General features: G+C 35.7%; 1 protein-coding gene across 1 annotated transcript in view; it reads left to right on the top strand.

Moving 5' to 3' along the window:
• The window catches only part of LRRK2 (leucine rich repeat kinase 2), a 68097-nt gene that overhangs the window by 11151 nt on the left and 33701 nt on the right, over positions 1-23245 (top strand). The window contains exons 6-23 of the mRNA XM_026076039.1: positions 1061-1192; positions 4232-4351; positions 5421-5545; positions 6120-6199; positions 6938-7044; positions 8867-8996; positions 10174-10298; positions 11940-12073; positions 13772-13916; positions 14214-14353; positions 15729-15857; positions 15943-16113; positions 17841-18096; positions 18318-18491; positions 20048-20169; positions 20932-21001; positions 21490-21710; positions 22217-22467. Coding sequence (XP_025931824.1) covers positions 1061-1192; positions 4232-4351; positions 5421-5545; positions 6120-6199; positions 6938-7044; positions 8867-8996; positions 10174-10298; positions 11940-12073; positions 13772-13916; positions 14214-14353; positions 15729-15857; positions 15943-16113; positions 17841-18096; positions 18318-18491; positions 20048-20169; positions 20932-21001; positions 21490-21710; positions 22217-22467 — 2632 coding nt within the window. The remainder of the gene's footprint in view (positions 1-1060; positions 1193-4231; positions 4352-5420; positions 5546-6119; positions 6200-6937; positions 7045-8866; positions 8997-10173; positions 10299-11939; positions 12074-13771; positions 13917-14213; positions 14354-15728; positions 15858-15942; positions 16114-17840; positions 18097-18317; positions 18492-20047; positions 20170-20931; positions 21002-21489; positions 21711-22216; positions 22468-23245) is intronic.

Below are 23245 nucleotides of genomic sequence, written 5' to 3'. Positions count from 1 at the left end.
GGACTGATTATCTTTAATAATACAGTTGTAACTGTTCCCCTTACTTTGTATAACAGAAAAGCCAAGCTGTTGAAAAAGCAATTAAGAAAGTTTGTAGCAAAGATCAGAATAGATCTCAAATAGTAATCCTGATTCCCTTGGAGACTCCATTCATGCATTGGGGCCAGGATTTCTTCCAAGATATTTTGGTTCATATTTTATATGATACCCTGAATAGACATACTACAAGGATTAAGATAGTTTTATTGACTGTGTTTTTAACTACCATGATGCTGTTTTGTCTTAAATTACTATATGCAGGGTCTCTGAGCTCAGTAGGAAATGATGCATTCTCTCTTTTTACTAGTTCATGTGAATGTTTTGTTGGCTTCTGTATCTAGCCTGCATAGTAAGAAGTAAATACAGAATCTGTAATGACTTGCAGAATACTGCAGGAGCATTAGATGAATATTTCTATACCCTCACTATACAATAGACATATGGCAGAACTAATTTGAGCCAGAAGAATAACTTGCTAACTTGTCCCCTCAAAAAGTAGGAAAACTCAGAGAAGCAAACCTAGTTAAAACAAATAAATATAGGTCAACATGTCTAATTTTTTTCTTAGCTGTATGCCCCGGGAATGTTAAGGAAATGCTTGATTTACTGAAGTATTACTGGAATACCTGAAATATTTACTTGATCACAATGGTGTTAGAAACACTATTTATAAGATTGAATTAATATTTGTAAAACACTTTGTTCACCTTTAAGAAAAATGTTACATAACAATGATCTGTGAGGAGGTTCATGTTACATGGCATGGTATAGAGTGGAACAAATCCATAAATATTAGTACGGACTCTGAACTTGGTGAGTTATTTCCACATATTGGTAGTCATGAATGTCTTTTGTGGCAGTACTGAGAAAAAAAAGTCACCTTTCTTACAAGGCACAAAGATAAAACTGAAACATAGGCCCAGTTTTCTACATAAATGTATTTAAATAAGTCATGTATTAGAACCCAAGCACCATGTATTTTTTTCTTAATAGCAGTTTTTGTTTCTGTTTCTTTCTTTAGCCAGCAATGTGGAAGTGCTCATGTCTGGAAATGTTCGCTGCTACAATGTTATAGTGGAAATGATGAAAAATTTCCCCAATAGTGAAACAGTTCAGGAAGTGAGTTGCTGTTTGTTGCAGAAACTTACACTGGGTAAGTTCACAAAGTTGTTTGTAGTCAGCTTACTTTAACTGTATAGGAGTTAGAATTACTGGCAACAAGAGCATTACTATTCCAGTTGATTGTCGGTGTAGTATACAGCTCCATGTTTCTAATGATGTAAGCATATTGAGGTAACACTTGGCCACAGTCGGTATGAAATACTTTTGTGTGAAGCAGTAATACCAATGGCAGAAACTGCCATAAAAGCCTACAGTGGAAAAAAAGGAAAAAAAAAAAACGAGAAAAAAAACAGATAAAAGAAGCACAAGATTAGAATGGGAGATCAATCAATCCGCAAAGTTTGCTTCCTAAAGTTACTATAGAATGGAAGAAAATTCCTTCTGGGATTTCTTTTTTGAAGTGATAATGCTGCATATGTGAGAAACAATTGGTGCTCCTGAATTATCTGGGAGAAAGTGTTCTCCAAGACTGTGTTTTCCTCCTTGCGATGCATTTACCTTCAAAGACCTACATTGCATTCCTGCCCAGCTACGATGCTTGTCTTGGGCCCCCTGTGCTGTAGCAGTGAAAGAACCACTGGTTCCTGGACTTCCCTTGACTTGGGCAAAAGGACTTTGGCCATCTGGGATGACATGGGCTAGTGTCACACTAAGAGAAATGATGGCAATGTCAAAATGACTTTGTTGTGCCTCTGTCCTACTCTATGCTGTCTCTTGCCAGTATAATAAGATGATCTGGGCAGTTGCCCAGGAGCACATTAAAGGAAGTGCAGACAAAAATAAATATGCTTCTTCCCCTGCTGCACACAAAAAGATTGTATGTAGCAGCCAGAGCAGCCCACGCTCTGTGGCAACTTCTTCCTCAGGGAATCCACCAAGGCCTCTCTCTTGAGTTAGGCTTCCCAGCTCTTGTAGATCATGGCCCAAAGCAGTTACAGATGCTGGTACTGGTGCATGACTCTCCTTAATCAAATCAGTCCCATTCTGTCACTATCCGTTTCTCTTCTTCATGCAAATGTTGTAGAGGATACAAATCAAACTTGAGTGCAACCCAGAGCAACTTCCTGTTCCCCTTCAGAAAGCCAAATAAATATTTCAAGAAAATGTGGCTGCTGAGGTGGTATTTGCATTTTTTTGGTAAGAGGTGATGTTACCCATGAATAGTTTCATTAGCAGGGTCAACTGAAGATAGGCAGGATTACCAACCACTTGTGGGGACACAATGGCTATGCTGACATGCCTTGATTTTGTCCTACGTGCATACCAGCCTGGTTTCATGGCCTCAGTCAGGCTGGGCAGTGAAACATGCGTTTGTCATACATGCTTACTGATCAGCAAGCACTAGTGGCAGTATAGCATCAACAAGATCTGTTTCTTCTTTCAGCATAACAGATGCTCTTCCACTTTATCAAGAACTTCAGGAGGGGTATGGGAACAGGAGAGAGACTGTGTAGCCCCTCTTCAGGAGGGGTATGGGAAGAGGAGAGAGACTGTGTACGCTGTCCACTGCACCACACAGATAGGGAAACAGGTGTGAAATTGCTATGAACTCCTTCCTGTCAATCATATGAGTGGAATAGTCTGGAAGACTTCCATGTAGCCAGTGTGGCTTCTCAAATTATTCTGACAACCACTGTCTTCCTAAACCTGAGTTAACTGGTAGTGAAATGGTAAAGTCAGCACCTGCTAGTGTGTAGATGCTAGTCATGTATTCTTGCTAATCTGGTAATGACTATCCTAGATTTGACTGTCAACAGAATTTTGACTGACTGATACCTTTTTGACCAGCCACATATCCAGCATAATTATTCATCACATAGCCTAAGAATCTTAATTTCTGTGAGATAAGCAACATGTTTACACAAACATATAATTTCCAAGAAAATACAGCAAGAAACAATGATGCTGCTAACATGACCATTCTGCTACGGGGTAAGGAGAAAAAATATTATGTCCAGTTGCATTTGTAATGGTGTTAAGGCCAAGATTTTAGATGAATGATGAATCTGGAAAGGACTTGCCTTAAAGCATGTTCTTAAGAGCTCTGTTGAGTTGGGCTAATAGGACTAAATTGTTTAACATTGGGAGAGGTACTTACCTCTCAGTGAAAGATCTAGGCATTCAATGTAGTCAGCACCTGTAAGGCTCAAGACCAGAACTGAGGGAAAGAAATGAAATTAGCTTTTCTCATGCATGAAATTGTATTTTTGGTGCCTAAATGTAATAGACTTTAGACATTTTAATTTCTCACCTTATCTGAAGGGTTTGAGAAACATTGATACAGATTTTAACTTGACCTTTTATGTTGCTAATGTGATTCTCACTTTTACTAATTAAGAATTAAACAAAATTGAGTATCAAAATAGAAAACATAGCTATCAAACTATATTTTACAAAGTGTGTGCTGCTGTGTTATTTTATGCATGACATTTGTTTTCACAACAAATGGGGAAGTTATTTTCATTTGCTTGCTTTTTGCAATATTCCTTATATTCAACCTACAATATAAAATACTGCACAGGCTATGGTAAAAATTGTGCTTTAAATATATTCATCATCAAAAGGTAATTCTTTCTACTGTTCCAGAGTATATGTGCTCCATATTTATAGTGCTGACCTTGATCTAATTAGTGAGAAGCACAAAACCAGAGGGCAGAACAGGTTTAAACCATTTCCTTGACAGGATCAGTCAAATCCTTGCAGGAATTCAAGATCAGAACTCCATTTACTTCCTGGCAGGAAGTGTGCAAACGATACACTAACTGTATCCTTGTTATTTTGATAGCAGCGAGCACTTCATTTTGCACTAAACCTCCATCTTCTGTACCATCTTCTCCAGGGTTCTTTTGTGCATATTAGGAAAAAAAAAAACAGAAAACTTAAATCCCAATTTTTTTTTCCTTGACCTCTTTTTTTCCACAAATAGAATATTTTTGGGCCATGTAATAACAAATCTAATATCTACTGCAGATAAAGTTGGTGCGTTGTGTGCTGAGAAATTTGATAAAGATAAGTGTATAAAGGTCGAGATATATGTTTATATTAATCTAATATTTTCCTCTGTTTTCAGGAAATTTTTTCAATATCCTAGTATTGCATAAGGTTCCAGAAGTCATTGTGAAGGCTGTTAAAACATACTCTGAAAATGCGAAGTTACAGGCTGCAGCTCTCACTTGTTTAGCTCTTCTCAGTGAGTAAATTCCTTCCTAAATGCGTAAACAAATTGTGTTACTAATAAATGTTTTCATACTGGTGATTTCCCACATGCTTACCATTCGTTGTTTTGCTGTGACATGCCTCTGCTCATACCACATACCCAACATCAACTTCACAGTGTTCAGAGTTGGTGCATTATGTTGATGGATCCTAACAAAGCAACCTGTTTGTTCGTAGGCAAATACTGAATAATCCCTTCTTAATATAATATCTCTAGAGATAGCAATGCTAGTTTCTTGCTGGGATTGCCATGTATAACAGTACTTATTATGCTGTGGCAGTTTGTAGCAATTGCAAAGCAATGCTTGTGTTTGAGTTCTGTAGTCAGTTTTAAGGTTTAAACTTTTCCTTGCGTATCCTCCAGGCACTATTTTGAAAGAGAAGTTAATTAGCCAGTGGCAAAAAACTGATTCTCTTAGAGTCTGGGAAATTGTTTCAGACTGAAGTCAGTAGAAATGTTACATAAGGTTCCAAAAAATAGCAGATGTTAGAAATTGGCATACATTCTGGTAAATTTCAGATAACATGTTACTGTTGATACCTTATTTTTTCTTAAGTGCTGAAAATCACAAGTATGAAATGATTTCTTCTGAATAGTAATTCAGTAACTGTACTTCCTGGGGCCAAATATTTCTCTGTTAGCAACTGCAACGTGCATATCCTTTTTTAATGGCACTGCTTAAGAGTGAAGATGGCGCTGTAGTGAGTGTTTTGTATAAATGATTCACAGTTATATTTTATGTCGCTGGTATTCTGTATGTAAATACGTAACAAAGAAAAATATGTGGGGGCCTTTTCAGAGGGTAAGTATTGACTGATCTGTAACTACCTAATTTACTGCACTATAATGGAGTTTTTTAATCCCTTCATAACCTTAAAGAAATTATTCAGATCTGTCACAGAGTATATGAAAAGGCTTCTCCCTTCCCAGAAAAGACTTTCCCACATAGCCAGTGTGATCACCTCCATGACTAGGGGAAGGTTAAATCATAAGTGTTTTATTTTCACATTAAGAATTTTTTGTAAATATGTTATATTTCAAGCTGAAACAATATTCTTAAACCGAGACTTAGAGGAAAAAAAAGAAGAGGAGGAGGAAGAAAAATTATGCTGGTTGGAAGCCTGTTACAAAGCATTAGAACAGCACCGAAAAAACACCGATGTACTGGTGAGAATTTCTCAATGGATATGGAAAGACTACATTATGTGTTAAAAATGTTTAGCAACATAATTTTCTCTCAAATGTCTTCATACAGACAAGGCTGGATTAGATTTAGAATCAATGTTTGTCATTCCCACGTTTATTCACCTTCACTGGTTTCAGTTACTCCTCTGGATCAAGTGTATTTAGTTAGCTGAGACTTATTACCTGTAACTTTAGCCATCTAAAAGCTTGTTGTCTACTCATCTCTCTGTACAGAGCAGCAAAACACAGGCCCATGCATGGAAGAATTAATCTCAGCCTAAAATAGGTATCAAAGTGAAAATCAAATAATGAGAATGTGGCACATGCTCATAACTCAGGCCTATCCCAGATATAAAGAATATGACACACTGCAGCTCATTCTATTCCTGCGTGAAGCAACTTGAGTAATTGTGATGGAATCAGAATTTTGATTCTGTTTTGATACCTCTGTCATGGGCTGAAAAATAATGAAACTATTCAAAACTTTTTAACAATATTTTTATATCCTAAAGGTATATTTTCTTAATCCTTTTGTTTCCTCTTGTTTTAAATTTAGGAGGCTGCATGCTGGGCTTTGAAAAATCTCTTTATGTATCAACGCAACCTTCATGAGAAGATTGGAGATGGAGATAATCAGTCAGTATTGATACGTTGAACTGTATTTTTAGAAATGAGAAAAAAATGAAAGCCTATTATTAGGCCATATGGGGTCTCATGTTTCAATTATTTTTGTTTCTCTTTCTTCTTTTCTAATACATCAAGAAGGGCATGGCCATCAACAACACTTAAAAAAAGTATCTTCCATGAAAAACATGCTAACCTGGACTCAGACAAAATTCTGAGTGTTTTAATATGGAGTCAGGACACAGTCTAATAGATACAGTTCACAAAGAGTTTCCTCTTCAGTTGCAACAAAGATAGGGCGTAAGAGTAGGGAAAATAGTGAAGATTAAGACATCTAGTAGGATGTATGGAAAAGCAGTGCTTGTTTCCCCACAAACCAGATGGCAGGATATAGTAGGAGGAGTGCTGCCTCATCAGGGAAAATCTAGACATGAATAAAACAGAATTTCATTTCACTTGAACTCTTTCTCAGAGCTTAATCAGTCTGTTCTGTATGCTTTTCTGGACCTCAAGTCACTCGGGAGGCGTGATTCCAAGTGGATTGGGAACAGGCTAATACTCATAGTTTGCAAAGGGCTTTCTATCAGGTCATGCTATGGAAAAATGCTAGAAGCCAAGTACAATCATCTGAAAATTGAATTATATTGCTTATTTAATTATGTTAGTACCTTTTTGGGAAACTGAACTACGGGTATGAAGTAACTGCCATCATACGGTCACTGTGCAGTGATTTGTTTCTCTTTATGAAAGGTTCCCAATAGACAGAGAAGTGATGCTGTCCATGCTGATGCATTCCTCTTCAAAAGAAGTGTTTCAGGCAGCTGCTAGTACCTTAGCAATTTTGTCACAACAAAATGGTAAGGGAATTTAATTATCTTCGCTTTCCAATTCAGCAGAATGTTATTGCTGTAATATTAGAGACTATTAAAAGTATGCTGTTGTGTGAGCACAGTGTTCTCTGTGATTAAAATATTATGCAGTTGTATTTAATAGGAAGTCTGTTCCGTGCTCAGAAAAAGGTATTGTTAGCAAGTATCAAAGAGAGTATCTGGAAGTAAAGAGCTCTTTACCAGCTCGTGTCGCAATTGCTATTTTTTGGAGCAGGAGACATGAAAAGAGAGTGTTCTCTTTGTATGCTTGTTTAAATATTTATCACTATGTTTGAATTGCATCAAGAGCAGAATTTGTTGAAACTCACATGAGTGAGGATTACAGCCTGACAAATATTACTTTCTTGCTTAACATAGGAGATTTGAACAGTCCTGTTGACTTCAGGGGATCAAATCATGTGTAGAAAGTTAGGCATGTGCATAACAGTTTTCAAGATTGCTTTAGTCCTGATTGTGTCCTTAACCTGGTTTCCTAACTTTTTTCAATTTGCAGACCCCTCAAAGTTTTTCAGTGGACATGTGGACCCTTGTGTAGACTATTTAAACCTACTGACAGTTGGCCTTCTTTTCTTAAATACCTTTCCCAGAGCCCTTTGAAATGGTTATGGACCTCAAGTGGTTTGTAGACTGCAAATTGAAAACCACTGGCTAGATAGGAAGATAAAGACTAGCAGTTAAATACCATTCTTTAGGTGAGAAAGCATTATTTTATCACTAGGTTATTGAGCCATCCAAGTATATAAAAATAAAATGAAACAATGAATACTTTTTTTTACGGTTATTTGTGAGAAAAAAATGTACCTATGTGGAGAAATAGATCTCATAAATGTATGCATAGTGTAATAATATATTATACCAGGTACCTTTATAACAACGTTTGGATTGACCTCTAGTGAATGTAAGGACTGGAATTTCAAAAAGAAACTGGCAAGGGGGCCTCAATTCCCGTTGGAAATCGGAAGCAAATTGTTATTTTGTCTTTTTTTCTTCCTTTCTTTTTTTTAATAAATGTTGTTGCACCAGAAACAATAGACACAAAGAAGCGTAGTAAAACCCTCTGGCACGATATAATATTGCTTGAATAGCCATTTGAGGTGGATGTACTGAACTGGGAATGACAAGAATTGGTGGTAGTTACCATGATAATATAGAATATTTGTATAGTATTTGGAGCTCTATTGGTTACAGTTATAGCTGCAACATGTGCTACTGCTTGGTATTTGAATTAAAATGAAATGGGTTAACAAAATGAATAGAGTGGGTTAATATCATCTGGCCATATGAGGAAGATAATATTCACTTTCATTTTTGAAGCCTTATTTTGGAAGATAGGAGGTTTCTGAAACTTATAAAGTTCTAGATATCCTACATGATAATAGAATGCAATTCAGAAAAAAAATTATAAGAATAAAATATTTTTTAAAATAAAATAGAGCAGTACATTCTCCTTCAAGTTAACTTTGTGTAAGTTAAAAACATTAGATGCATTTAAACTTATTAGACACTTTGGGCTTTTTAATGCTTTGAGTTAAACTATACAAACACAGGTCAGCTTCTGCTGAAACCTTTTCCCATTCTAATATACACTTTCATAACATATATGTTTGGTGGAAAAAGAATCAACAGAAGAGAAATTAGCGGTTCTGTTGTTTTTGAGAACAGAGATAAAATGAACAACTGGAGCAAATTTTTGTTTATTGTTAGGCCAATTTTTTTTATATAAGTATGTATATGTATATTTATACATATGTACTTTAGCTTATATGATGCTTGCAATTTTGTGTTGTAGTAAATATTAGGAAGACACTTTTGGCAAAAGGAATACACATGAATGTTTTGGACATAATGAGGAAATATCCACATTCTCCTGAGGTGGCTGAAAGTGCCTGCAGAATACTGAACCATGTTTTTGAAGGAAGGTAATACACACTTAAAAATATATGACTTCTTTCAAAGTGAAAGTGCATGAGATTCAGTGCTGTAATCGATTACATTTAAATTACTGACCATTTCACTTGAGTAAAATTGACCCCAGGCTGATGGCCCTGCTCAGGCTACTGAATTTTGTAAGCCCTGTAGTCACACGCCTGGATGGACGCGTGGAGGGAGCTCTGTGTTCTGCCATTTGTGATTCCTGAACAAGGAGGTTTAAACAGACTCTCTAGCCCCTCCTGTCAGCCGCGCTGAATTCTATTTAGAGCTAAGCAATTTCCCCCAATATTAATGCCAGTTGTGGAAATAACATTGTGTTACTCTTACTTTTGTATTGGCTTTTGCAAATATTCTAGCAAATTAATTGAGAACTAACTTGTGACTCGTAAATATCAGTATACAGGCTGGAAATGTGATTCCGAGTGTCTTGCCAAGTTTCATCAGCCTTTTTCTTAAAACCTCTGTATATGCTAAGCTGCCTGTGAAAAAATGACAGGCTCAAGATTTAGTCACAGAAATTTTTTTGAATAATTTTATATTATAATGAAGAAAATCTCAAAGCTTCCATAGACGTTCACAGGAATAAAAAGTATTATAAAATGAAAGAAGAACATTATCTTAACTGTAAATTAGTGGCCTTTGGCTACTGATTTCTAGGAAAGCTAGTGTCATTGAGCTACATTATTTTAGCTTTTTTCTTTTTCTTCAAGATTAGAACCTAATGTGACTGGTATTTTTCTGTTTATTCTATGAGTATCTGTCAATTCATCAGTATTTTATGACAATTGTGAAGCAGTAAGTTAAGGAGGACATGTATCTTTTCATGTATCTGTACTAGAATCAAAGTGAAACATATGAATCCACTGTTCAAGTACCCAGAATGAAATAATATACTCTCTGTATGTTATTTTTCTGGATTGAGTTGAAGGTTTAATTCTCAGTGGTTTAGAATGGAAATAATTACATATACTGCACTGGTGGAAGAGCATGAAAATAAAATATTTGCTATGAAGAGGAAAATTACCATAGTTTAGTTTATATTTCATAGCTAAAATCAAATTTACAGTGTTCTAAAGGGGTATCACACAGTGCTAATTAAGGAAGCAAACACATTAAAATTTACAAATGCATTCTTTTTATTTATTTTATAAATAATATTTTCAGCTTCCCTCATCTGGATGTAATGACAGTAGCTGCATCAGAAGTTGTAAAAGCCATGAAGAAACATGAAAAATCACTCTCTGTACAACTAGAAGCACTTCGAGTCCTTTTACACTTTATGATGCCTGGTGAGTCATCTAAAAACATAATTGGTGTGAGACCATACACTAAATCAGAGAACGTAATTTGATAGCTGGGTTTTAATCTTTCCTACCTAGTCAGACAATCTTTTGTGGTACTTCAGAAAATTAACTGAAGTGCTGTATTTAACACAGAGCTTCTATAACTCTTTAAGAACATACAAGATGGAGGAAAACTTCTGAGGCATTGAAGGTAATGGACCAAAATTATCACTGCTGATAATTCCATTGATTCAATCAGTGATGATTTGGCTCCATCACTGCTAAGGAATCCAGGGAGTGAGTGTGGAGCCTTTGGTGAGATAGAGTACCTTCAACATAAACTTAAGTGAGAGCAAACGGTAATGATGATGATTTCTCCATCAACATGATTGTACTGCAAAGTGCAATTGTTCTAATAGTATCTCTCAGAAGGAACATAGGAATTGGACCTCTGACACCAAAAAATACAGACAGTAGTTCAAAGATATGAAATTGAATATTTTCCACAGCAAAACAGAGCCCAGACTGCCTAGTTTAGGAAATCCTTTTCAAAAAAACTCTTTAAAGGCAATCTACAAAGGGAAAAATGTATTCTTTTTTTCTTTTATGCCATTAATAGAGTTTGGGGAAAGCTTTAACTCTTCTTTATCAGTTTACTGCTGTATATGTTGCTTTTTGCCCAATATCTTGTTAGAGATCTTAAGTGTGAGAGTACAGACATGGAGGTACTGAATTTTTTTCAGAACAACTTTTTGCAAGTGTCTGTTAGGAGTTTTAGTTGATAATTACAAAACCAGTAACTTGACTAGCATGCAGAATGATTTCAGGTTTTCAGTTTCATTCTGTTCTTTGAGTTATAATCAGAATACTTTCCAATTCTTTCAATAAAGAGAAGAATTAAGACTTGATATGTACTTTTTAACAGGTACATGAGGATTTTTTGCCAAAATCCTACATGTGTGATCCTTCTACAGCATAATGAAACAAAAAGCACAAAATATTTGTTGGAATTTGAAGGTTAATTAGGGAATAAACATTCATAAGAAAAATAGTAATCAGGTTGGATGCTGACATGACTTTTAAAGGATTTCTGTATACCACTATCTGTAGTGCTACTTGCCTGTAAGTGCTGATAGCTACAAGAAAGTTAAATCTGCAAAAACGTTCTGTGCTCTTTTATGTGTACTTGCCTTCCACTTATGTCATTTGTGGGTAAAAGTTGGCCTCTGATGTGCTGCCAAGGGAAAAAGGGCAATTAGTTTATGGCTCCTTTACAGTGTCTCCTTTTCAGAAGGAAGGGGCATTCTGAAGTGGTATCAGGAACACCAAGAAACCCTGTAGCTCAAGAAAGTAATTTATTGCAGTGTACCTTAAGCGAAATTCTTTGGCATGATCTTACATTTTCACAGCAAGCAGTGAGCAAACATATGGTGAAATCATCATTTCAAATGCAATGCACTCACACAGCAGTGTAAATCTGGAGGGACTCCAGTCTGTTACTACTGTGTTTTGAAAAAGTCATAAGATCAGAAATAGGCCTTCTGAGTAATTTGTAAAAACCTGTGTGTCGATTTGATTACAATACTGAGTTAATAGCGAGGATACTAAATCCGCTCTTCTGAAGAAACTTGTTTTTCGTTGTTTCAGGTACAAAGAACGAACACCAGAATGGTTCTTCCAGAGATGTGGGAGATGCTGCTTTTGCACTTACATTAAAAGTCATTAAAAGCCAATGTTTGCTGGAGGGAACTCATGCGTTGGTGCTTCATGCTTTGAACAGGGTATAGTTAAAACTTTATCCTAATAAATTTTGCCACTATTTTACATTTGCAATGATTTATAACTTCCACAGTAATTTTGCTATTGATTTGATAGAATTAATCTCAGCCGAACCCTCCAGTTTCATTTATTATTTGGAATTTCTTTTCTTACTTTCTGCTCTGGAGTATATTAGATCATCTTTTATACAGTGATTCTAGAGGATATTTATGAAAGCAGTGCTGATTTTTTTTTCAAGCATATAGTGTATTTTTGATTTTTTTATGGACTAGTTTATACAAGAAAGATATCCTCATACCTTTGCCTCAACTACCCATTGAACTGAGTAGTTCCCTAATATGGCCTTCAGGCATATGTATTTCTTTGGTTTCAATAGAACAGTGTTTTTCAGTTGTTTCCGTTCTTTGCACTGTTCAATTCCATATGATTTTCCAGCCACTGGAAAACAGAATGATCATAGTGCCTTGAAGGGGAGTCTGAAAAGTGAAAGGCATCACTTCCAGCAGGCCTAACATAATGAGAAAGTAATGGGCACCTTGCACAGCAAATTAACCTTGAATCCTAATGATAGGAAGTGTTTAACTTCATGGCCTTCAGACAAATCCCACTGCTACAAGGATTACAAGGTTCACAGGACCACAACTGAAATGGATGTGATAATTCATATTTTTTAGCAGTCTCTCATCTATTTTAGATTTGGCGAACATCTTCAGTTAAGGAAATTTATGTCTTTCTCACAATTGTTATAAATGTCAGAGTAAATAATGTATCAGCAAATTAATGCTAATGTGTCTGTAGGACATTTCCTGACCTAGAGATATAGGAATATGTTGACAAGGGAGGCAAGATGTTGTTTAACTTCAGGTTGTATTACAGTCTTTAGTGTTTTGTGACCATTTGGATTGCTTTTTCTGACCCAGCTTGTTCTTGTTTTGGGCTACTGTAATATCAAGCAGAAGGGCAAAAAATGAACATGCTTTACTGAAAAAGGAGGGAAGGGATAAGGAGAGAGATGGACATGACTTCACTGAAATATCGTTGCAGCTTTGTCAGATGCTGTGACATCCACATCCCCTTTTCAGATTTAGACCTCATCTAGGTTTTCTCCATCTAGAAATGGGGAAAATTGGGGAAAATAGACGCAAATAAGCTATTGAATTGCTATATAACTAACTAAATAAAGAAATACTTGGGAAAGGGAGCTTAATCGGTATGTTGTTTCTGCCTCTCCCCCAAAGGCATACCTCGCTACCCATATGGGGCTGGCTCCTGAACTGGTAAAGGGGAAGTTTTTTCAATGGTCACCGTGTTTTCAGGCCACTTGTCCCAGTCTTCAGAGAACCCCATTTTTGTTCAATTTCTTTAAGCAGAAAAGAAGTGCATTTTTTCACTTTCCTTATTCTGGCAAAATGATGTAAACTTGTGAACGATTTTAATGAAAATTTAAGAAAAACAAAATCACACTGTCTGGTAGAACACTAGCCAGGGAATATTTCAGAATCAAAGATGAAAATCTGGGGAGGTTATGAGCCACTGAAACTGAAGGTTGAAAAGGGAACCTGTATGAAATTGCAATTACTGTGATTTAATGTCACATAAGCTGTAATTTCACGTACTTTAGGAACAATAAACACAACTTTCCTGTTGTGATTGTAGCAGAATAGACTGTTGATCTCATTTTATATTGATTCCTCTGTTAGTTTATTGGAAACCCCAGCATTCAGAAGTGTGGATTGAAACTACTTACTTCTGTAGCTGAGTGCAGTGGTGCACTAGAAATTTTAACCCAGCAAGGAGCTACTGACACTGTGCTTCACACCCTACAGATGTATCCAGATGAGCAAGGTACAGAAGATATTTTGTTACTTGAATGTGAATGATAATAGGAGGGGCTGATTCACCGTAGGAGCTGTACCTACCTATCACCCTCTTTAGTACTGGATGTGCTGTAGGTTACACAGCCAAAAGAGGCTGCAGTACTGCATAGTCCCTAGGTTCATCCACTTCGTAGCTATGTCTGGTCCTCTCATAGCTTATGCAAATAACTTTCTAGAATATTAGCAATGTAAACTCAGTTTATGTGTTTATGCCACTCAGAATATCTGAGTAATCAACATTCCTAATCTTTCTTTTTTCTTCTAGACATACAGTGTTTGGGTTTGAGTCTTCTAGGCTCTTTGATTACAAGAAAGAGTTTGTGTATTGCAACTATGCACGTTCTGTCAGCGGTTCTGGTGTCCACTCTGCGACGATTTAAAGAGGTCACTGAAATCCAGATGCACGTATGTGTTATTTCTTGGTACAAAGATAAAAGTGAAAGAAGGCAATACTTTGGAAAATTATTTTAATGTAGTTATATTTGAAGTATAATTCTTTATTTGAATTACTTCTTCCTGATTTTATTACAATTACTAGATTGCTATAAGCCTGTAAAATTGAACCAATAGGGTTGTAGTGAGTTTCTCAGAGGCGTATATTCAGTCCAGAATACATAAGCATTGGTTTGGTTGTTTATCTAAGACTTCTGAGATCTGCAAACTAGAACAAATTTCTCAGTCACAGTCTGTCATTCACTCAATCTGTAATCATTTTTGAGGTAACAATCATTATAGTTTTGATCACCTTTTGTAAAAAATAATAAAAAATATCTTACTTCCAAGGTCTGTCAGCAGCAATAAGCTTAATGTTACACCTGAGATTAATAAATTTAGAGCCATATAAATATATAAGTGTGTGAATGTTGTCTTTGAGAAGGATATTATTGGAATACTATGTCAGAGGGATGGATTTTGCATCTGCTTTTGAATGTGTAGGAGCAGTTCTCCTTACTTGTGCTCTGTTTACCCTGCTTCCAGAGCTTTCCCTGTTTGGTGCCAGTTTCATTTGTTTAGTGAGATCAGCTTCTTGTCAGAGTTCCAGTGCTTCTGTTTCAGACCAGTCTGGAAATATCACAATATAGCCTCCCTTCTTTACTTCTGTTTTTCCCCCCAACACTTTCAAGTTTAGCTTAGCAGCCAGTGTAGAGCTAGATCAAAATAACGTGCAGGAATAAGGAAGTTACATAAAGTCGTTTAGACTGAATCAGATTTGGACAAAGAGTCCCATAATTTACCCCATTCACCCCTTCCTGGGTGAATTTTACTTGTAGAATAACAAGATAATTTTGTATTTCTTTTTAGTTTCTAGATGTACTCTTTCAGTTTTTCATTTAGCCTAGCTATTTTTCTTTTCAAATTCAAGAGTTGTGGAGCAACACACTGGGATAGGGGATGCATCTTCATCCCACATCCTTAGGAGGAGATTGTTCCCTCTGTACGTTATCAGGAAATCACAAGTGCGTGTGTCACTGCCAGGCAGGATGTTGCCAGATATTACTGTGCACAGTTTGGCTTTTCAAAATGTCAGTTAATGTCTGCGTAAGTGGGTCAGCTAAACAAGCATGAAACTACAGCCTTATAAACACAGAAACACCAGGTGTTCCTGCCTTCTGTTCTGATCTTCTCCAATTTGTGAATTATTGTGGATTTAAAAGCCAGACAAAAAAAATGTAGGAGCATATTTTTGATTGGAATTTGATTTTGCTACATGACTTGTTTCAAAATGACATTTTTGACAGTGCACTTTACTGCTCTTCATGTCTTTTCATTGTGTTTGTAGGGATTTCATACAATCTTGTCAATCCTTGGTTTGTCACCTTGTTTTGCAAAGCTGCTGGTACATGAATCATTTGACACAGTCATTTTCTACCAGATGTCTGTGTGTTTCACTGATCAGCGAGATCGGCAGGTATCTTGTCTCATTTGACTGCTTCATATCTGAAAAATTCTGATGCTTTTTAATCCTAACTTTGATTGTTTGTCTTCCCATTCAGTTTCAAAGCCTGTGTTGTAAATGCTTTGCTAAAATAGCTGAGAATGATGATTTAAAAAATACAATGCTGGAAAAAGCATGTATTGAGTACAACAACATTATGGCTGAATGCTTACTCTTGCTGGGAGCTGATATTAATAAGAAGACAAAGACGAACTCTTTGATCTATCAGGTAGTCTATAAAAATATATGTAGTTTTATTGCTTTAAAATTGTGCTTTTGGGTTCCTTTCTCTTTTTGCATGTACCTGTATATGTCAAGACACAGGTGGCAATTGCTAGTGCAGCCAGTGTCCTGAGTGTTGTTAACCATTGCTGCTCCTGATGACTTCAGGCCCAGTGTGGCATTCACTGAAACACCCTTCACCTTGTACTGAGGCTCACAGAGATCCTGTCACCTACAGTGTGCCTGCACTGCTAGTTCAGTTCTGATGCAAGTTCATTGTAAAGTCCAGGCTTTCTGACTGTTCACATTGTGCACATCCGAAACCAGGTTCACTCCGGTACTAACTTAGCCTTAGCTTTAGAGTATTTTTGAGGAAGAAAGCTTGAGCCAAATCTTTCCAAACTCCCAGTCATTTAGTTTGAACAGATCAGGCATAGATGGTGTCAAGCCCATTAGAGCCCAGTCCGTGAACTGATACTCTGAATTCAGCTCTTCCCAAGCACTGTGAGGCCATGTACAGGTAGACCGTCAGGCAACACTGTGGTGAGATAGGTTTCAGTGTGTTTAGTCCCACTCTTACACTCTGTCTTAGACCTGCAATGAAGGCTTTGCCTCAAAATTCCTGCACATTTTGTGCAGCACTTCAGGATCAATACAGTCATAGGTTTTTGCGCTGATTTAACTGTTCTGGTTGGAGTTGTGACTTTCTATCAATATAGCTAAAGAAATATAAAATCTTAGATTGACTGTGGTTGCACTGGCAGGAAGAAACTGTATCCGGACAGTGGCTATATCCAGAGCTTGAACTATTTGAAATGCATTGGTGTCTAAACTAAGTCTGAGGGCAAACGCCCCATCTGGATTCAGCCATGCCAACAGATGAGGCTGTTGTTCACATCTGCTTATAAGCGCTCCCTGCTAAATGTGACTGCCTTTACAGTTTGTGTGAGCGCTTCTTAATTCTGCTTCAGTGTCAAAAGTTAAAATGCTCGGTCTGAGATAACCCCAGCAATATTGCCTGAAGTGAATTAGGAAGTGTTCCCATAAAGAGTTCTGCCAGCAGAGCTGTTTGGGTGAAAAAGCACGGCCGGATCTGGAACAGACCATCCATCCACAGGGTCTGAGAGAGGCAAATCAGAGTTAGTGAACCACAGTGGAGATATCAAAGTAACTGATAGTATTTCTAAAAAATATTTATAATATTCACAGTCAACATTGCTATCTGAGGCAATACAGGTTGAGAGACTGGAAGGGGTAGAGCTGACCAAACCCAAATAAGCCAGTGGACCTGGCAGCTCCCTAGTATTAGGCAAGGGGTGGTGAGTCTCACTGTTATTGCCCTTTCATCTGATATCGAAATAACATAGCAAAATAACAACCGAGTGTGTTTTGTCCATTGAACTGATATGCAGGTGCCATAGAAAACATGCACTGATCGAACTTACACACATTACTCTTCATTTTGGCTGAGTAGCTGTGTACACACATGGCAGAAATTACAATTACGTATCTCAGGCATTTGCCATATTTTCGTCAAAGACTTTGGAAAGTAGGAGTTGGTGCTCAAATCCCCTAGACAGGTATACACACTGAGGTGTAGGGATTCGTGTAATTGAAAAATAGCCATGATTTTAAAAATACAATGAATGTGAATTTGAGTCAAATTTTTTACTGCAATCTAAGCTGTTGTTCAAGTCCCTCACATAAATTTTTTTAATTGTTTTTCTATTTTAGGTTTGTGAGAAAGGAAATAATCCTAAATTGGTGGAATTGCTCTTAGCCAATGGTGCTCGAGAGCAGGATGTTCGGTGTGCTTTAACCATCAGTATAAAGAAAGGAGATAGCCAAATCATCAGCTTGCTCTTAAAGAAGCTTAGCCTTGATGTAGCCAACAGCAGTATATGTCTTGGAGGATTTGGTATTGGAAGACTTGAACCTTCCTGGCTCATTCCTTTGTTCCCGGAAAAACTTACTTCTTTAAGAAAACAAAGTGAGTATACATAGAACTTGCTACGCTAAATGTGTTAGTAACTCTTGATGGTATTATATTAGTGTTTTAGGTCAAGATCTACAGTTGAGGATTTCTTCTAGTGCTCAGTTGGTTGTTGAATGACTGTTAAACCTTGAAAATAAAATCAATCAGGTATTTCTGTTATTATTTTTAATGCAATGTGAATTTCTTGGAGAATATGTTATCTTCTTGGTTTCTAGATGCAGGTTCTGCACTGGCAAGAATGGTACTAAGATACCAAATGAAGAATATTTCAGAGGATAAATCAAGACACTTCTCTGAAGATGGAGTGGATAAAAACTATGAGTGGAATTTAATTTCTGACCCATTAGTGGACAGCGTTTTCCCTTTAAATGATGATATTGATAGTGAAGGTAATTGTTTTCTTGTAGTTTTGTCTTTTTATAATCCCAGTCTAGCATGCCAGGACTAGACCGTAGCTACAAATTCCTTTAAAGTAATTAGGCAACTGTGAGACTATCATCTGAGGAATAAATAGGATGTAAAAAAAAACATAAATCAGTTTTTTGTTTGTATTTGAGATTAAAAACACTTCCCATGAAAAAATACTTTTATCTAAAATTTTGTTTATGGTACCTTTGAAAAATAGGTTACAGTGTGTAAGTATGCGTCTTTATCTGCAAAATTAGGACCTTAAAACATTTTATTAGATTATCAACTTCAAATCAGTTCTTCATGTGTTGAGTTGCTTTCCTGTAGAGAGAGAGGGTGGGATTCATCCAAACAAATTTAGACATCGACTGTTTTGATGTCTATTTCTGAGCTAGTCTTGTAGACTCTCTTTTTATTCAATGGCAAAAAAAATAAGTGCTTTAAGACCATAATTCATCTCATCATAAATAAGCCAGATAAATTGTGGTCTAGAAATGTCATGTTCCCTGGACTGTCTGTAAATGAAGAGCACCCAACTACATCTGATATAGAGGACTATATTGTAAACATACAAATTAGGTGAAATAAGCCCTATCCCAAGGATATTTAACTGATCAGAAAGTATAAATGATGAGTCTATATTCAATCCAATGTCATTCTTGGCAGGCCTGTCAAGAAATCTGCATGCCTTTAACTTGTAAAAAAACAGCATTTCTGTCTATAAAATCAGTATTTTGATTAAAAACAGGAAGGGGTCTTATCATGGCTTTTGTTTATTCAGATGTTGTGTTTTAAAAGTGCTGGCTACGTGAAATCATCACAGTTGAAGGATTTGAGTTTTGGAATCAGAATCCTAAGGGTTTTTTTTTTTTTTGGTTCTCTCTTTTGTTCTCTTCCTTTGCATCATTCAGCACCATTTTTCATTTCTGTAGTACTATAGCACAGACAAGTGATACTGATAGGTACTATTTGTTGTCCCGCATAGAAAAGTTGTTAAGTTATGGGTAAATTATGGCAAAAAGTATCGACTTTACTATCAGAAATGATTTTAGGAATTACCTAGGAATTAGGAATGATTTCTTTGTGATAGCTTTGAAGGGAGGAATACTAAGTGCATCCAGATGACCCCAGATTGCCAAAGCCAGAGCAGTACTTGATGTTTCAGTCTCAATAAACATAGGAGTGTAAATGTGTTTTTAAATAAAATTTAAATAAAAATTTACTTTACACTGCAGTAGCACAAAAATGTGTCATGTAAACATATACAATAATACCAGCTTGTTGGAAATTTTAATGATAAAGCATCAATATAACAAGCTGCGGTTCATATTTGGAGCATGTCAAGTTATTATAGGGCATGTTAACATTCTCAGCATATTGCACACAGAATTAACCACTGAGCTCCTGCTAAGATAGATGTGTTTGAAATGTCTCTCTTCTTTGTATGTCAGCATCTACATTACAGTTGAATTCTAAGTCTCAGCTTTAAATACACTTTCTTATTTTTCTGTCATCCTGTGTTACTGCATTGTGCTAGGAAGTGAAGGTTCATTTTTTACAAAAAAGAAGTCCAATTCCATTGCAGCTGCTGATTTATACTGTAGGGAAATGGCCTTACAAAGAGGTTCTCCTACTTTGCCACGCCATTCCTACTCTGTGGTAAGTCAGATCCTTATTCATTCCAGGCTCCCATTAAATCCATATGTGTTGTGTACTGTAAAACTGTTAATAATTAAGTGTTAGAAAAGGTCTTGTAACCATACAGGTCCTTGTCTCACTGTTAGCGTTTAGTATTCCCTTCTACTGCTGTGCAACTACTGTCCTCTAATTCAAGTCACTGTATAGATGAGAGTTTATACCAGCAAAATTTATGATCAATAAAAATATACATGTTTCTGTGAATTGCTGAAATTTCCAGTCTGATGTTTTAATACTGTACAAATGCAAATACAAAAGCTGAGGGCCTATTCAGAAACGCTAACTATCCTCTAGTAAAGCTAATCTACCACTTGATGATGAAGAGAGATTTCACCAGAGGACAAATTGGTGAAAAAAAAGTCATCTTCATTTGAAGGAGCTCATCTATTTCCATTGACTGTAAAAGGAAACTAGAGAGAGTAACTTCCTCAGAATAAAGTTAGTTTCTGTAAATATCTGTCTCCATCCTATCACCCTACCCTACTGAGAGTCATTTTAGGTTGCCCAAAATGCACTGCTTCCATTACATTTTAAATCTACTATTGTTTCATACTGCATATATCAGCAATTTTTATGAAGATGTTACCTGTTGTTATTTTTTGAGTCTGTTGTTGTTACCCATGGAAGTTCTCACAAAAAGAAATGACAATCAAAAGAAATTATTTCAGATATCCGTATATATCTGTATCTGTTCTTTTTTTGTTCTGTTCTGGGATTTTCCAGGGACCTGGCTCAGATTATGAACCATTAGTGAAACAAAAAAGAAAATTACTGCTTTCAGATGAATCTCCCAGTAAGTAAATTATACAATTTAACACTTATAACAGATTTTTTTAGCCTTATAATTATATACGAGTATACTTATACAAGTATAACATGCAAAGATTATATAGGTTATATATTTGCTTATAAGAGAAGGATACATTTTGAAATACTACAGTAGAGTACAAATAATGCATATACAGTCAAATATCTTCTTCCTGGGCTTCACAAATAATTTGTGAATTACAGACAATGTAATTTCATGAGTTCCCTTATTAGCTTTGGAAAGCTGCTACTTCTGTTGTACAGCACAAAAGTGACTATAGTCACTCTTCCCTAGTCTTACAAATTTGTCTCTTAGTAGAAATCTTCATTGAATTGTATGTTAACCAATATCCAGAAATTCACTGTTTCATATGCTTTTTGATCCCAAGATGATTGATCTTAATTTTAATTACTTGATAAATGAAATAATACGACTAAATGATTGCATATTTTCCTATGCTTTTGTTTTAATAGGAGGAATCTCAAAATTCTCACCACGTTTAAGGCCATCAGACAGTCTTTCTTCACTGATCTCAGAGAAAGAATATATTAAATCATTAGATCTTTCATCTAATGAGCTGGAGAACATTGATGCCATCAGCCAGAATAGCTGTTTAACTAGTCATCTGGAACATCTTGAGAAACTGGAGCTCCACCAAAATGCTCTTACAAACATTCCACAACAACTTTGTGAAGTAATTCTGCATAATTTTATGTAATATGAGTTGAGATTATCTACAATACATTGTCTCCAACAATATACTCATACCAATACTACTCATGAATATGGGTGTATATTTTTGCATATTTAATTTTGCACTCAGTTTTCATTCAGTGGATTTATATGCAACTAGAGGTATAGACACGTTCATGGAACTTTTTAAAACCATTTACTGCAAAGGACTGCTCTAGGATGTGTGCGTTATAGTGAGTAATGTAATTAAGTAAATGGAACTGAGAACTGCAAGCAATTCATGTCAAATTTTATGAAACTGAGTTAAATAATTTTATAGAGTGCTTTATGTTTTATTTTTAAATAGAAGTATTATGGATTCCTTTTAGTATAACTGCTGTTCTCTACTATTTTTCCTGGTCAGGCAAATATAATTAAATTAATAAATTGCATAACATATAACTCATTTTAGAACTTACAAATTCATATTTTTTCATTTTTTAAAAACAAGTTCTCTTTTTCTTTCAGAACTTGAAATCTTTGACATATTTGGATTTGCACAGTAACCGATTTACATCTTTTCCTATTTATTTACTGAAAATGAATTGTATTGCAAACCTTGATATCTCTCGAAATGACATTGGACCTTCCTTTGCTTTGGATCCTTGCATCAAATGTCCAACTCTAAAGCAGCTTAATCTATCATACAATCAGCTGGTGTGCACTCCTGAATTTCTTGCAAATGTTGCAGAAAACCTGGAACAACTATTGCTAGAAGGGTAAGAATAGTACCAATAAATGGATAGTAGTATAACAAACATAACAGAAAATAATATATTTGTCATCTTGAATAATACTATTATTGCACAGAAAAGATCATTTAATCAGTAATTAAGCATTGTTGTTATTTTCTAAATGTGTAAATTACTATAATTTTAATTGTTAAATTACAAAGTGTATTAGGTTATCTGTTAGCTTTGATAGAATTTAATAGCATGGCAAAACAAGACAATTTCAGTAACATACTGAAAACATCATATAACAGCATTTTTCTACTGTCATACTACTCATTCAAAGAATTCTTTGTGTTATCTAACATATTTAGCTACTTTTTCTGTTATGTAAATTATTTTGACTTTATTTCGAAACCAAGGGTTATTCGGAACTATGATTCATGAAATTATATTTATTGATATGGGTATATTTCAAATGACAGATAGGGGTATATTTTAAATTTCAAAAGTAGAGAAAATACATAATTTTTGGTTTACCAGCACTACTTATCATATTTGTTAGTGAGTGGAATAATTCATACTATATAGGGAATTCTTACAAATACTATTATTGATAGTTCTGTAAACTACGGACACTGTCTCATATATCTCCCATAGTCTGTTATTTTAAATAAGGGTGTGATATTTTTTACCACGCAGAATAAAGATAGCAAGATATGTAACTAAACCAAACAGTATTAAAGAATCGAATCAAATTCTCTAAAGCGAAGATTTTAAATTTGCAATTTTATTGCAATTCCTCATTACATTTATTTTTAATATT

This window comes from Apteryx rowi, unplaced genomic scaffold, assembly GCF_003343035.1.
Source record: "Apteryx rowi isolate R43461 unplaced genomic scaffold, aptRow1 scaffold_423, whole genome shotgun sequence".
In the NCBI taxonomy this organism is placed as follows: Eukaryota; Metazoa; Chordata; class Aves; order Apterygiformes; family Apterygidae; genus Apteryx; species Apteryx rowi.
Note: the sequence above shows the minus strand (reverse complement) of the source record. Positions and strands in the feature narration are given on the sequence as shown.